The sequence below is a fragment of the Bombina bombina genome, chromosome 1 (assembly GCF_027579735.1).
Source record: "Bombina bombina isolate aBomBom1 chromosome 1, aBomBom1.pri, whole genome shotgun sequence".
NCBI classification, from domain to species: domain Eukaryota; kingdom Metazoa; phylum Chordata; class Amphibia; order Anura; family Bombinatoridae; genus Bombina; species Bombina bombina.
In genome coordinates, this window is record NC_069499.1 from 1,291,583,786 (window position 1) to 1,291,601,485 (window position 17,700).

General features: G+C 36.0%; 1 protein-coding gene across 1 annotated transcript in view; it reads left to right on the top strand.

Annotated features, from left to right (window-relative positions):
• Positions 1-17,700, top strand: part of SLC7A9 (solute carrier family 7 member 9) — a 221,666-nt gene that overhangs the window by 196,402 nt on the left and 7,564 nt on the right. The window contains exon 13 of the mRNA XM_053719243.1: positions 3,819-3,968. Coding sequence (XP_053575218.1) covers positions 3,819-3,968 — 150 coding nt within the window. The remainder of the gene's footprint in view (positions 1-3,818; positions 3,969-17,700) is intronic.

Here is a 17,700-nt window from a genome sequence, read left to right on the forward strand (position 1 = left end):
ACTTCCATTAAGGCCAGACCTACTGTCTCAAGGTCCGTTTTTCCATCAGGATCTCAAATCATTAAATTTGAAGGTATGGACATTGAACGCCTAGTGCTTAGTCATAGAGGTTTCTCTGACTCAGTGATTAATACTATGTTACAGACTCGTAAATCTGTTTCTAGAAAGATTTATTATCGAGTTTGGAAGTCTTATATTTCATGGTGTTCTTCTCATAAATTCTCTTGGCATTCTTTCAGAATTCCTAGAATTTTACAGTTTCTTCAGGATGGTTTGGATAAGGGTTTGTCTGCAAGTTCCTTGAAGGGACAAATCTCTGCTCTTTCTGTTTTATTTCACAGAAAGATTGCTAAGCTTCCTGATATTCACTGTTTTGTACAGGCTTTGGTTCGTATCAAGCCTGTCATTAAATCAATCTCTCCTCCTTGGAGTTTTAATTTGGTTTTGAAGGCCTTACATGCTCCTCCTTTTGAGCCGATGTATTCTTTGGACATTAAACTACTTTCTTGGAAAGTGTTGTTCCTTTTGGCCATCTCTTCTGCTAGAAGAGTTTCTGAATTATCTGCTCTTTCTTGTGAATCTCCTTTTCTGGTTTTTCATCAGGATAAGGCGGTTTTGCGGACTTCATTTAAATTCTTACCTAAGGTTGTGAATTCTAACAACATTAATAGAGAAATTGTTGTCCCTTCCTTGTGTCCTAATCCTAAGAATTCTTTGGAGAGATCCTTACATTCTTTGGATGTGGTAAGAGCTTTGAAATATTATATTGAAGTTACTAAAGATTTCAGGAAGACTTCTAGTCTATTTGTTATATTTTCTGGTTCTAGGAACAGTCAGAAGGCTTCTGCTATTTCCTTGGCTTTGTGGTTAAAGCTTTTGATTCATCAAGCTTATTTGGAGTCGAGTCAAGCCCCGCCTCAGAGAATTACAGCTCATTCTACTAGATCAGTCTCCACTTCGTGGGCTTTTAAGAATGAAGCTTCAGTTGATTTGCATAGCAGCAACTTGGTCTTATTTGCATACATTTACTAAATTCTATCGTTTTGATGTATTTGCTTCTTCGGAAGCAGTTTTTGGTAGAAAAGTTCTTCAGGCAGCTGTTTCAGTTGGATTTTTCTGCTTATGTTTTAAGTTTTTCTTTTCATTTATGAGAATAAACTTATATTTTGGGTTGTGGATTAATTTTTTTCAGCAGAAAATGTTTTTATTGTATCCCTCCCTCTCTAGTGACTCTTGCATGGAGTTCCACATCTTGGGTATTGCTATCCCATACGTCACTAGCTCATGGACTCTTGCCAATTACATGAAAGAAAACATAATTTATGTAAGAATTTACCCGATAAATTAATTTCTTTCATATTCGCAAGAGTCCACGAGGCCCACCCTTTTTATGGTGGTTATGATTTTTTTGTATAAAGCACAATTATTTCCAATTTCCTTTGTTGATGCTTTTTACTCCTTTCTTTATCACCCCACTACTTGGCTATTCGTTAAACTGAATTGTGGGTGTGGTAAGGGGTGTATTTATAGGCATTTTGAGGTTTGGAAAACTTTGCCCCGCCTGGTAGGATTGTATATCCCATACGTCACTAGCTCATGGACTCTTTTCAAATATGAAAGAAATTAATTTATCAGGTAAATTCTTACATAAATTATATTTTTTTGGGTTGACTGTTCTTTTAAAATATTTTGCAATGAATCTTTCATTTTCAATTTTGGCTAATTTGATTGTTTTTTTGCATGCTTTGTTACATTCGTTATAAGTTTGGTATGTTGAATTTGTAATGTTTTCTTTGAATAATTTAAATGCCTACATGTTTTCCCTAATTTCTATTAACACATTTAATTGTGTATATATATATATATATATATATATATATAATATATATATATATATATATATATAATATATATATATATATATATATATATATATATATATATATATATATATAAAACATCTTCCAGTATGCAGGAACAAACGTTTGCACTCACAGGTCTTTTTTAACTTTTTAATGTGGACATTTTCGGGGTATTACAACCCCTTCATCAGGCTGATGAAGGGGTTGTAATACCCCGAAAACGTTCCACATTAAAAAGTTAAAAAAGACCTGTGAGTGCAAACGTTTGTTCCTATATATATATATATATATATATATATATATATATATATATATATATATATATATATATATATATGTGTGTACATATGTATTCATGTATTTATTTGTGTATATATGTATTTACAGACATATATACACAAATAAACACATAAATACACATGTATACATATACAGACATATATTTAAGTGCATTGGAGCCCTTTGCTGTTACGTATTTAATAGTAATGTAATATTCATATTTGATAAAGGTTTTAGCTATGCATTTACTGTAAATATTTCACATTCCAATGTTCTGCACATAGCAGAATATGTTCTATGTATTTGTAAATAGATATTCCTATAATATCTGTATATATTTATACCTATATATAATCATGTGTATATATGATTATATATATATATATATATATATATATATATATATATGTATGTATAGGTATAGATATATGTTACCAAAATATTATATATATATATATGTGTATTTATAAATAAATAGAACATATTCTGTTATGTAAAGAACATTGGAATATGAAATATTCATATTTTCATATTTGGATAGCGCAAATAAAAATATGTGATCAGGTTTGCGCGAGAGTGAGTGTTAGTTTTTCCCACCACTTTTTGTTCACTTAGGTGAATGTGCACACGATATTCTAACTTCTGATTTTTGCGTTTGTTGGTTATTGCGAGAGCAAAACCAGTTTACTTTCAACTCATAATACGAGCGCAACCCGACAAATGAAAATATCTTAATTCTAGCGCAATCAACAATCAAGCGGAAGAATTAATTTGTGCACCATTTATAATCTGGCCCTATATGGTTAAAATTATGTAGACACCTTACCATTACATATATATGAGCTTGGACATCCCATTCCAAAACCATAGGTATTAATATGATTTGGCTTCACCTTTGCTGCTATAACAGCTGCCACTCTTTTGGGAGGGGTATCCACAAGATTTTGGCCTGATCACACATGGGCATAAATTTGAGATCAGGCACTGATGCTGGACGAGATGGTCTTACTACTTATAAACATTCCAGTTCATCCCAAAGGTGTTCAGTGGGGTTGAGTTCCTTCACACCAAACTTGTCAAACAATGTCTTCATTAGCCTTGCTTTGTGTATGGACACAGTTATGCTGGAACAGGAAAGGGACTTCCCAAAACTGTTGCCAAAATTTTGGAAGCAAATTTCTAAGATGTCTTTGTATTCTGTAGCATTAAGATGTAAAGTAGTATAGAAATTCACAAAACAACTTTGTGGAAAAGGTGGCATCTTATGAAGGTGCCGCATTTAAAGTCACTGAGCTCTTCAGAACAACTAATTGTATTGCCAATGTTTGTCTATGGAGATGTTAGGCCTATGTGATAGATTGTATGCATCTGTTAGCAATGGATATGGCTAAAGCACCTGAACTCAATCATTTTGTATGAGTGTCCACATACTTTTGGCCATACAGTGTATGTATAAGACTTGCAGTAGGTCACAATAGGGTTGGTACTTTGAGTAATAAACATACTTTGAAAGTATGGTGAGTCTAAGTGATATGGTAGGGTGTGGTTCAAGTGATGAGATTCATGCACGCTAGAAGGAACACAAGGGTTTTTCTTTAGAAAGATGTTTTTTTTTTAAATATAAGTATGATTTTTCTTTTTTATTCCTGCTTTATTCTGTTCTCTTATATATTACAGGGCATTGTTGGTATGATTTACATTATTCCAGCTGATATCGACACTCTCATCAACTATTTCAGTTTTGCAGTTTGGATATTTTATGGTTTAACAATCGCCTCATTAATTGTCATGAGATATACACGGAAGGAACTCGAAAGACCAATCAAGGTAAGATACTATAGGTCACATGGCAAAATTGATGCACTACAGATTGTTAGACAGTTATGCTTGATTGACAGAAAAACAATATTAAAAAAAAAAAGAAAATTTAAAAAGGAATTTAGGTTTGCTAACGTGTGTATGTGTGTGTGTGTATATGTATATATAAATAAATGTACAACAGGCTTTTAAAAATGACTGAGAAAGGTGGTATGTCATACATTTCATTTACCTTCAGTTTCACTATTTTTTTTTTTTTTTTTTAAATAATTTTTTATTGAGGGTTTTTCATAATGACAACAAAAAACTATGGCATATACATGTTTCAAAACATAGCAATGATTGTCGCAATAACAATATGACAGGCAAAAAATAAAAAAAAAATATATATAATGAATGCCAAGATACATCTGAAAACCTCATTTTGTTTTTTTATATGATAATATGGGTAGCTATTATTCCAGGCCATAATGTTAAAAAGGCACTCTGAAAGAGCACTGTAGCTACCATATAGACCCATTTTATTCTGAACTAATTTATACTTGAACGCTTCATATTATTAAAGTCAGGGTCATAATGTCAAGAGCATCATAAAAAGCAAGGGGGGAATTAGGAAATTGTCAGCGGGTAAGCACCGCTTATACAGGTAATATGTCTATATAACAATATTATAGCATACTTAAATTATTTGATGGAAATAGAAACAATAGCAATATAAATAGCTATGGTCAACTACTGTGGGGGGGCGAGAGATCATAGAAATGTTAATGAACATGGTCACTTATTTATCGTTGTATAACATGTGGCATGGGATATAGAGCGAAACTGACATGTAAAATATAACAGTGATTAAATTTAACTAAAAGCATACTATGTATGTAGCCTAAACTGCATGCGGCTATAACCTGAGTACAATACTAACTATCACATACACATGGGTTAATAGTCGTAGACTGCTAGGGAGACTGCTTGAGGCCACACTACAGACTAGTATCATGCATAGATATGATGCAATATAATATAATACAAAAGATAAAATCTCCAATAGGAATATAAGTGTTCATAGCAAGATGGTACCAAGGATAAATATACAGATATCACGTATCATATAGGTGAGTAACAAAAGCTGGGGTTTTCCCCTAGTAGGGCATTATTGTGTAAAACCTTTGTGAAATCGGGGTACATAAGAGGTTGTTGGTAGTGCCCCTAATATGAGCACAGGTATACCTTTTAGATAATGAACAACATCCATATATGTCTTGAGCTATATATATTAAGTATATTTGTTTGTAAATTATTTGGTGGGTATTGTTAGGAGACAGGTATACCCCGCTACACTGGCATACATTAGAATTAGTAATAGCAAAAATACCGCCAAACCCCATAGAAACATTAAATCCAGCAAGTAGTCAAGGTAACTCAAAGTGCTAATCCCTATCCTTAGTGGAGTATTACATTACAGCATAAGCTAGGGTGAATGCTAGGCCATGCTGAGAATATGGATTAGGTAAACTAACCTTATCTGAAGATTTCATACCCTCTATAGACAAAAAGGACAATTAAGGGTGTTAGACCCAGGGCAAGTTGACTGAATAGAGCCTTAGACGGACACACAAAATACCAATATGTTTGGGGAATAAACATGCTCTTGTGTGGCCTACTAAAGAGCATGTAATAGATTATTAAAGGTATATAGAGTGGCGTTCTGGTAAGAGAACAGATCATGCATATGACAGAAAAGCCAACAAGGAACAAAGAATGGTATATGCTTGAGTCCTACTAATGGGTGTCCTGTAAAAATTACAATACATAGCAATAACGGCATAAGGTTAAATATTAAGCAGTTAGAATTCTAACAGGTAGGAATATATATCCAATATATTCATTGCAAGGCATCAAACTCAGCATTGTCAAAAAATAATATTATAAAATGGAAGGTTTATCTATAGATATGACCATTTTAAATGATTTCAGCCTTCTTGCATAGAATTTTATAAAGAGCTAACGGTTAACTTAGAGTGAATTAGCATAAATCAAAAGCTGACATTTACATTGCAAGGTGTCAAGCTGGATAGGATTGGCTAAAGATAGAAAAGCATATTAATGTTCAATAGCATATAGAACAGATAACAGTCATCAGAATTCATACATTCTTTAGTCTATCGCATATGTAGAACAACATATTATGAACTGGGATTGTACATATACAAAGTAGTTACATGAACCGTTGATCTGTTGCAACAGGCATTTAAGCATATAGTATTTAAACAGATATGACCTCAGCAAGAATATGGTTAATAGACAGCAAATGAAATATGAATATAATATGAACAACACGGATCAATTAACTCAGGTCTAAAATAACCGTTAGTGAAGGGTGGGAATCTGTAGAGCCCAAAGTCAATTCACCAACTCACTAGTAGCAGGCTATCTTCATCCGATCCCTCTTATAAACAGGGGAGTCACCCCAATGCCAGTTCTACAGTCCGAGGGAGTTATAAGTTTCCATCCCTGTAGCAGAAAGTCGGCTGTGTCTCCCATGCTGCAGGACCAAGATGAGTGACCGGAAACCTCAAATATAGAGGTTTTAAACACAAGCAGGGATTTCAAAGATGGCTGACCATCTATACAACAGTCTACCGCGTCTGCCAGCACAACACCGGAACTCATAGCGCTGCGACCTGTTGCAACCGCGGGCCCTGTGGTATGCTCTTCAAGCTCTTTAACGTCTACGGCTTTAGGAGAGATCAGGGTATCTGACAGGCTGTGACAACATATGCTGTGAATACCTTCATAATAGACCTCTGAGATGTTATGCAGTTCCGGATTTTCAGAGTATGTGGGAGCTAAGAGCTTGTCAGGACTCAGGCTGGTATCATAGGTAACCGGGTATATGTGATTAGAGGTCAGAATTCCCTCGTTGATATACTCCGCAGGTTTTAGTAGTCGCTCCCTCTTGGTCATAGGTTGGATCTCTTTGAGCTCATTTATTGCCGTATGCGGTAGTTGCATCTCCGCCTTCAGGGTAGAGAGCTCTGAGGTAAGCCCGCCTGAACCTGGCTTATTTAGTTCTCTCTTACCAGTAGAAGTTATCGTATGTTCGTTAGGCCAGTCGGGGTATACACTGCCCGTGTCTCTACAAGCTAGGGTGAAATCCATATAGTAATAGTCCATCTTAGTCTCTAGGTTTTTAAGAAGGGATTGTAGAGTGGCGTGAGATCCCTCCATTTTCTGGGTACAAGCAAGGCCGCGTGGTTTTGTTCCCATGGATCCAGATCTTGCTGTTATGAGAAGTAAAATCAGCTCTGCAAATACACTGAGATGTGCTGGGGCTCTCTAGAAGCAGTTAGGAGGCATTTAAAGAGTCTTTTGAACGCTTGTCTAATGATAGATAACCTCCTCAATTTACTAATAGTCAGAGCTCCATGTATTAGCAGCCATCCATGTTGGTAGTTGGCTCCGCCCCCCCAGTTTCACTATTTTATTATATGCTTAGATTTCATTTGTGGAGAGTGCTCTTTATTATAGTTGTATTTTCATAGTCTTCTTTATTTTTAAATCTTTATTTAAAAGTAACATTTAAAAGAAATATACTGAAGAGATATTCTAGATTTTGCAAAAATAAACGATAGCATATTAAACCCATAACTAACAATACATATCATAATAATAGCCAGAGGAGATAGCATATGAAAAAAAAAGAATGTGGTTTCCTAATAGCCTTATGCATAAAACCAATCAATAGCATGAAAACGTGTTTTGACTAATGGGCCAAACTATACAAATAATATCATTTGAGAGAATGTTTGAAAATCAGCTTATGGAACATGCCCCACTACTTATGGGACAATCCCCACTACTTATGGAACTTCTTATGGAACATGCCCCACTACTTATGGGACAATCCCCACTACTTATGGAACTTCTTATGGAACATGCCGCACTACTTATGTAACGTGCCACACTACTTATGGAACATCCCCCACTTCTTATGAAACATGCCCCACTACTTATGGGACAATCCCCACTACTTATGGAACTTCTTATGGAACATGCCCCACTACTTATGTAACGTGCCACACTACTTATAGAACATGCCCCACTATTTGTGACATGTAAGGAGGATAGGTGAGAATTGGCGCTTATATCAACCCTAATGCCAAGTATAGAAGGGTCTCTCTCTAAGAACCCTGAGGAGGATAGTAGAATAATTTAAGCGGAAATACTGGCGCTGAAAGCAGGGTGGTACACAAATACAATATACGGGTAACCTAAAAGGGTCTACCTTAGCAGGAATATAATCGTTATAAAAGTTAATAAATGGTTATAGCCTAATATATATCTAAGAAAATATATTTAATAGTGTAAAATTACAATACAATCAAGATTAAAAAATCAGTGTTAATAAAATCAGTACATATATACTAAAAAGTAATTAATGGGGCCCTTTAAATTAGTTTGAAAAAACATACAGAAAGGGGAAAGATTAACCACAAATCTCTCTATATATATACTGTGATTGAGGATAGAAGAAAACTATACTCAAATAAATATAAGTATAAAGATGGCAGAGATATTCAAACAGTATAAATAAAAACAAATAGCAATACAAACAGACTTAATAACTGGACGTCCAGCGTAAAAACCAGGGGTTAAAACAGTAATAATTATAATTATTATTACTGTTTTAACCCCTGGTTTTTACGCTGGACGTCCAGTTATTAAGTCTGTTTGTATTGCTATTTGTTTTTATTTATACTGTTTGAATATCTCTGCCATCTTTATACTTATATTTATTTGAGTATAGTTTTCTTCTATCCTCAATCACAGTATATATAGAGAGATTTGTGGTTAATCTTTCCCCTTTCTGTATGTTTTTTCAAACTAATTTAAAGGGCCCCATTAATTACTTTTTAGTATATATGTACTGATTTTATTAACACTGATTTTTTAATCTTGATTGTATTGTAATTTTACACTATTAAATATATTTTCTTAGATATATATTAGGCTATAACCATTTATTAACTTTTATAACGATTATATTCCTGCTAAGGTAGACCCTTTTAGGTTACCCGTATATTGTATTTGTGTACTACCCTGCTTTCAGCGCCAGTATTTCCGCTTAAATTATTCCACTATTTGTGACATGCCACACTACTTATGTGACATGCCACACTACTTATGGAACATGCCCCACTACTTATGGAACATGCCACACTTCTTATGGAACATGCCACACTACTTCTGGAAAATGCCTCACTACTTATGGAAAATGCCCCACTACTTATGGAACATACCACACTACTTATGGAACATACCACACTTCTTATGGAACATACCATACTTCTTATGGAACATGCCACACTACTTATGGAACATACCACACTACTTATGGAACATACCACACTACTTATAGTACATGCCACACTACTTATGGAACATTACCCCACTACATACCACACTACTTATGGTACATGCCACACTACTTATGGAACATACCATACTTCTTATGGAACATACCATACTTCTTATGGAACATGCCACACTACTTATGGAACATACCACACTACTTATGGAACATACCACACTACTTATAGTACATGCCAAACTACTACTGGAACATTACCACCCTACATACCACACTACTTATAGTACATGCCACACTACTTATGGAACATACCACACTACTTATGGAACATACCACACTACTTATAGTACATGCCACACTACTTATGGAACATTACCCCACTACATACCACACTACTTATAGTACATGCCACACTACTTATGGAACATACCATACTTCTTATGGAACATGCCACACTACTTATGGAACATACCACACTATTTATAGTACATGCCAAACTACTACTGGAACATTACCCCACTACATACCACACTACTTATAGTACATGCCACACTATTTATGCAACATACCATACTTCTTATGGAACATACCATTCTTCTTATGGAACATACCATACTTCTTATGGAACATACCATTCTTCTTATGGAACATGCCACACTACTTATGGAACATACCACACTACTTATGGAACATGCCACACTACTTATAGTACATGCCACACTACTTATGGAACATTACCCCACTACATACCACACTACTTATAGTACATGCCACACTACTTATGGAACATACCATACTTCTTATGGAACATGCCACACTACTTATGGAACATGCCACACTACTTATGGAACATATCACACTACTTATAGTACATGCCACACTACTTATGGAACATACCATACTTCTTATGGAACATACCATACTTCTTATGGAACATGCCACACTACTTATGGAATATGCCACACTACTTATGGAACATACCACACTATTTATGGAACATTACCCCACTACATACCACACTACTTATAGTACATGCCACACTACTTATGGAACATACCATACTTCTTATGTAACATACCATACTTCTTATGGAACATGCCACTCTACTTATGGAACATACCACACTACTTATAGTACATGCCACACTACTTATGGAACATTACCCCACTACATACCACACTACTTATAGTACATGCCACACTACTTATGGAACATACCATACTTCTTATGGAACATACCATACTACTTATGGAACATGCCACACTACTTATGGAACATACCACACTACTTATGGAACATGCCACACTACTTATGGAACATTACCCCACTACATACCACACTACTTATAGTACATGCCACACTACTTATGGAACATACCACGCTACTTATTAAACATAGAATATGGAGCATTCCACACTTCTTATGGAACAAAAGCTATTGAGTTGTGTGGATAATTACTTCACAGATCTTAGAATATTTAACCACAGCTGAATTACCTCAGTGTCATTTAATGTACAGATATCTAATTCTGTGTACAAAAACAAGTTACTTTTCATTGAAATGATGAGGGAGAGTAACACCTTATTTCCTGCAGAACAGCCCTTTAGAACAGGGGTCGCCAACCTTTCGGACCTCAGGGACCACTAAACTCACAATTTTTTTTAAAAAGGTACAAGCCTGTATAATGTATATGTGTGTGTATATATATATATATATATATATATATATATATATATATATATATATACACATACTGTACATAACTAGTATAATCATACCTAAGTTTACATTATGTATATATTTACACATTTGTAAGAATTAGTTTTTGGAATTAACTAACTGAATGACAGAAGTGAGAGAATACTTCCAACTGACAAATGAATGGTGAGGCAGAAAGTGGGAAAAAAAGAATTATGTTTAAAAGGATCACAAGACTTTCAAGTCACCTCCCCAGTTACACCAACACAATCACAAATACTGTGACGCTTACCAGCCTCCAGGAGGCCTGTATTTCAGGGCAGCGTATCTTCAGCGGAACATCGGTCAGTCCTCCCTTCAAACTCCTCCTCACTTCCCAGGTGCCTCAGGCATATAGACGTCAACATCACGACGTCACATTGGCAAGTAGAATTTCAGACAAGCCGGGCATCACAAGGAGGTAGAATAAAAAAAGTGGATACAGGGGGCTCCGTAAAAAAATATTACCTTTATTTAGTGAGACAGAATAAAAACAGAACAGGGCTCGCAGCCCATAATGCTAGCACAGGGTTTTCTATGGAGACACAAACAAGCAGACATGTGTCATGTGGGGCTACCACACTTGCTCACTGCTTCACCTCCCCAGTTAGGAGTTATCCAAAACTACTTATGATCATGGACATTGGAGTCATAAATTAAGTTTATATCAGAAGTCCATCTGAAGGAATTAGGAAAACTACTACAAAGAGAAAGATAAAGGGAAAAAAAAAAAAAATATGATAATTTTATTTTAAGACTTTTTCTTTTTTTATATACTTTAATTCCACTATTTCAAGCCAAGACTATACCAACCTCTGCTGGCTTTAGAATGGAAGCATCTTCCTCTGAGCCAGGCGGGAGGAGTTAAAAATACAATCTAGCTATGCAAGTTGCGCAGTACTATGCAACGTGCGTAGGGAGATTGTAATTTAATTTCTCCTCCGTTGGTTTTTCACTGATGTCCAGTCAGGCACTGTAGGGAGTTGCGACAGAGGAGATTAATTCCTGCTTGATATTGTCAAGGACCACCAACATCTTTTCGTGGACCACCAGTGGTCCATGGACCACTGGTTGGCAACCGCTGCTTTAGAACACCCTAACTTCATTGTATCTATTGTGGCACAACCACACCAAGCCTCATCATATTCCTCTTTTTGTAAGTCTCTGACCTGCTAATAAAACTTCAGCAATGGCAGATTAGGAAACCATTGGTGAGAGTTGTCAATGCAAAGTATCTGCAAGATTTTTACTGTGTAAACTTAAAGGGACATTAATAAACACTAAATAAATCATTACTTGAACAATGTATTCAGAGCAAAGATGAATTAGTATTAGTTAAAATATTGGAAAAAATAAGGGTAAAGCTAATGTCCATAAAGCAGTTGGCGCCACCATATTGTAACTTAGGTTACCTTTTCTGCTAAGGCCTATTAGGAGTGGTTATAAATGGCTTACTAGAGGTTGCAACCAATGACTGTGGGGAATATAGCTGTGTCTGCACTTCTATGTTTAACATGAATTGTAAAACTCATAATATTCAGAATTAAATTACAAGAAAAGAGGACAAAATAAATAATAAAAGTAGATAGCAACGTTGTTTTACTACATGTAATTAAACTTACAGTTTGAAGTGTTTAATGTCCCTTTAGAATAAATACAGAACCATCTGTGATTTCTAATTGGACTGTAATGACCTTGAATTTGAAAACTGTTACAAACCTTTGTGAAGCACTTTGAAGGCTGTTCTAATGGAGTCTAACAGATCTTTTTATGTTACTGAAAATTAGAAGATGAAATCTATTCTCTTTTTACCATCTTATACTAGCAGAAAACAAGCAACATCAAAATAATAAATAGATCCCCTTATCCTTTATCAAATGGTCCAAGTGTGACCTCCACATAACTACCAATCGCCATTCAATCTATCTATCTGGCCCATGAGTGGCCTATGTTATCAATTCTATAATTATTAAGAAAAACAAGGTTTCATTGGTGTGTGTTTTATCTTATTGTTGATACCATCTTGCCTGCTATTACTTGATATGTTACAACTTATATACTTGACTTGCAAGTTCTAATTATCACACAGTATCTTACTGTATAACCACTGCACTGCCTTGACCTGTCAATTCCTTGTATTCTCACTCTCTTTGTCAATATATAAAAACCTCAATAAAAAAATAATAAATAGAATTATAGAGTTTTGTAATCAAAATATTATGACTATACATAAAATAAATCATATATATGTGAATTTTAATGTCAAAGAAGCAGCATTTTATTCTATAGGCACACGCTGCTGCATATAGATTTATGTCCAGCGATGTCAGCACTAAGATAATGGAGGGTGAATTTCAAAGACCCCTTTACATTATCTAATGGGACATTTTGGCCCTAATGGGAGTATTATGACAACAGACTAATTTTCTTGCAATAAAACGCTCTTTATAAATCAACCACAATTCATCCTTTATTCCTGTATTCTTCTCTACTTCTCTACCCTCTTCTAGTATGTTGGTAATTATTTGGGATATGCCACCAAATCCCATACTGCTGGTATTTATAATGTATAGGCAGCATTATGGGCATTACTAAATAAATGTTATTATAACAAAGTGCAAAGCAGTCTTCGGTGCCCTTCTGACATATAGGCACTTGAGCTTGTATGGCTTCTCACATTTTAGCACATGTTCTTAATTCCAGCACTGATAAAGTTGCAGCTCTCCTAATTCCTATACATTTGCCCTTAAAAAAAACAAAAATGCAGTGTTCCTGTGTTTAACATTCATGTTCACTACTAGATACAATATGGTGGTGTTGTCTCTTGCAAAACTGGACAGATATGTAACCTGCATTCAGACATTAAAAGGCCCATTTTGCTTTTAATCCTACATTCTCACATAGAAACATATGGAAATGAACTTTATTAAATTAATTCCACTGTTTGGCACCTTCTGGTGTAGCATCAGTGAAACAAAATGCCAATGAAATGTTCTGTCCTTGACTGATGATGACACAAGCCCATTGACCAATCACAATATAATATAAACACTGAAAAGATACATCAACCATAGTATTGCACTAGATAGCTTACCTCAACTGTCAATAAAGCCCTACTAAATTTAGTCACATTAGGGGGATATGTAGGAACAGACCATTACAACCATTAGGGATATATAGGAACATACCATTACAACCATTAGGGATATATAGGAACAGACCATTACAACCATTGGGGATATAAAGTATAGGAACAGATCATTACTACCATTAGGGGAATATATAGGAACAGATCATTACAACCATTAGGGAAATATAGGAACAGACCATTACAACCATTAGGGGAATATATAGGAACAGACCATGACAAGCAATAGGGATATAAATGAACAGTAATATATTTAGAAAAATAAATTACCACTTTATTAAAAAAAAAAAAAAAAAAAAAAAAGTAGAAATAGTGGCCTAGATTTGGGCGGTAGCCGTCAAAACCACCGTTTTTACCACCCTCTGGTATTTGGAGTCAGTCATTAAAGGGTCTAACGCTCACTTTTCAGCCGCGACTTTTCCATACCGCAGATCCCCTTACGTTAATTGCGTATCCTATCTTTTCAATGGGATATTTCTAACGCCGGTATTTAGAGTCTTGGCTGAAGTGAGCGTTAGAAATCTAACGTCAAAACTCCAGCCGCAGAAAAAAGTCAGTAGTTAAGAGCTTTCTGGGCTAACGCCGGTTTATAAAGCTCTTAACTACTGTGCTCTAAAGTACACTAACACCCATAAACTACCTATGTACCCCTAAACCGAGGTCCCCCCACATCGCCGCCACTCTATTAAATTTCTTTAAGCCCTAATCTGCCGACCGCCACCTACATTATACTTATGTACCCCTAATCTGCTGCCCCTAACACCGCCGACCCCTATATTATATTTATTAACCCCTAACCTGCCCCCCACAACGTCGCCGCCAGCTACCTACAATAATTAACCCCTAATCTGCCGACCGCAAAGCGCCGCTACCTACGTTATCCTTATGTACCCCTAATCTGCTGCCCCTAATACCGCCGACCCCTATATTATATTTATTAACCCCTAATCTGCCCCCCTCAACGTCGCCTCCACCTGCCTACACTTATTAACCCCTAATCTGCCGAGCGGACCGCACCGCTACTACAATAAAGTTATTAACCCCTAAATCGCCTCACTCCCACCTCAATAACCCTATAATAAATAGTATTAACCCCTAATCTGCCCTCCCTAACATCGCCGACACCTAACTTCAATTATTAACCCCTAATCTGCCGACCGAATCTCGCCGCTACTGTAATAAATGGATTAACCCCTAAAGCTAAGTCTAACCCTAACACCCCCCTAAAATAAATATAATTTAAATCTAACGAAATAAATTAACTCTTATTAAATAAATTATTCCTATTTAAAGCTAAATACCTGTAAAATAAATCCTAATATAGCTACAATATAAATTATAATTATATTATAGCTATTTTAGGATTTATATTTATTTTACAGGTAACTTTGTATTTATTTTAACCAGGTACAATAGCTATTAAATAGTTAAGAACTATTTAATAGCTAAAATAGTTAAAATAATTACAAAATTACCAGTAAAATAAATCCTAACCTAAGTTACAATTAAACCTAACACTACACTATCAATAAATAAATTAAATAAAATACCTACAATTAAACCTAACACTACACTATCAATACATTAATTAAATACAATACCTACAAATAACTACAATCCGATCAGCCAATCAGATTGAGCTCGCATTCTATTGGCTGTTCCGATCAGCCAATAGAATGCGAGCTCAATCTGATTGGCTGATCGGATCAGCCAATCGGATTGAACTTGATTCTGATTGGCTGATTCCCTTAAAGGAACCATCATTCTTCAGTTGGACGTCGTCGGAAGAAGATTGATCCGCGCTGGAAGTCTTCACGATGGAGCCGTTCCTCATCGGATGAAGATAGAAGATGCCGCTTGGATCAAGATGGTTGCCGGTCTGTATCGCCTCTTCTTCCCGGATAGGATGAAGACTTTGGAGCCTCTTCTGGACCTCTTCAGCCGCAGGATTATGGATCGCCAGCCCCCGCTTGGGTTGGATGAAGATTTTGGAGCCAGGACCGATCGGTGATACCCGGTGAGGTGAAGATAAGGTAGGAAGATCTTCAGGGGCTTAGTGTGAGGTTTATTTAAGGGGGGTTTGGGTTAGATTAGGGGTATGTGGGTGGTGGGTTGTAATGTGGGGGGGGGTATTGTATGTGTTTTTTTACAGGCAAAAGAGCTGAATTTCTTGGGGCATGCCCCGCAAAGGGCCCTGTTCAGGGCTGGTAAGGTAAAAGAGCTTTGAACTTTTTTAATTTAGAATAGGGTAGGGCATTTTTTTATTTTGGGGGGCTTTGTAATTTCATTAGGGGGCTTAGAGTAGGTGTAATTAGTTTAAAATTGTTGTAATATTTTTCTAATGTTTGTAAATATTTTTTTATTTTTTGTAACTTAGTTCTTTTTTATTTTTTGTACTTTAGTTAGTTTATTTAATTGTAGTTATTTGTAGGTATTGTATTTAATTAATGTATTAATAGTGTAGTGTTAGGTTTAATTATAGGTAATTGTAGGTATTTTATTTAATTTATTTATTGATAGTGTAGTGTTAGGATTTATTTTACTGGTAATTTTGTAATTATTTTAACTATTTTAGCTATTAAAGGGAGTGAGGCGGATTAGGGGTTAATAACTTTATTATAGTAGCGGTGCGGTCCGCTCGGCAGATTAGGGGTTAATAAGTGTAGGCAGGTGGAGGCGACGTTGAGGGGGGCAGATTAGGGGTTAATAAATATAATATAGGGGTCGGTGGTGTTAGGGGCAGCAGATTAGGGGTACATAGGGATAATGTAGGTGGCGGGGGTGTATGGAGCGGCAGATTAGGGGTTAAAAATAATATGCAGGGGTCAGCGATAGCGGGGGCGGCAGATTAGGGGTTAATAAGTGTAAGGTTAGGGGTGTTTAGACTCGGGGTACATGTTAGAGTGTTAGGTGCAGACGTAGGAAGTGTTTCCACATAGAAAACAATGGGGCTGCGTTAGGAGCTGAACGCGGCTTTTTTGCAGGTGTTAGGTTTTTTTCCAGCTCAAACAGCCCCATTGTTTTCTATGTTTTTGAAGCTGGCCGCGTCCGTAAGCACCGCTGGTATCGAGAGTTGAAGTTGCGGTAAATATGCTATACGCTCCTTTTTTGGAGCCTAACGCAGCCATTCTGTGAATTCTAAATACCAGCGGTATTTAAAAGATGCGGCCAGAAAAAAGCAAACCCCTTTGGCCGCAGAACTCTAAATCTAGGCGATAATTAGTAAAATTGGGAATTGGGGTGGGGAAGTCACATTCATTCCCCAAATTTACTATGTTCTTAACACACGTCTTTAAAAACAAACAGGCCAGGGTACCGGAGGAAGTGTTCAAGATGATTTCATTACTATATGCAAATACAGAAATAAGGTTTATTCAGCATTGTCTTCAATCATTCAAACAGGTGTCCTCCTGCCTGCAAGCTTTGTGGGTATTGCCCAGCCAGCCAATTGCTTGCTGAAAATCCCTATTTTCTAATCACAGTCA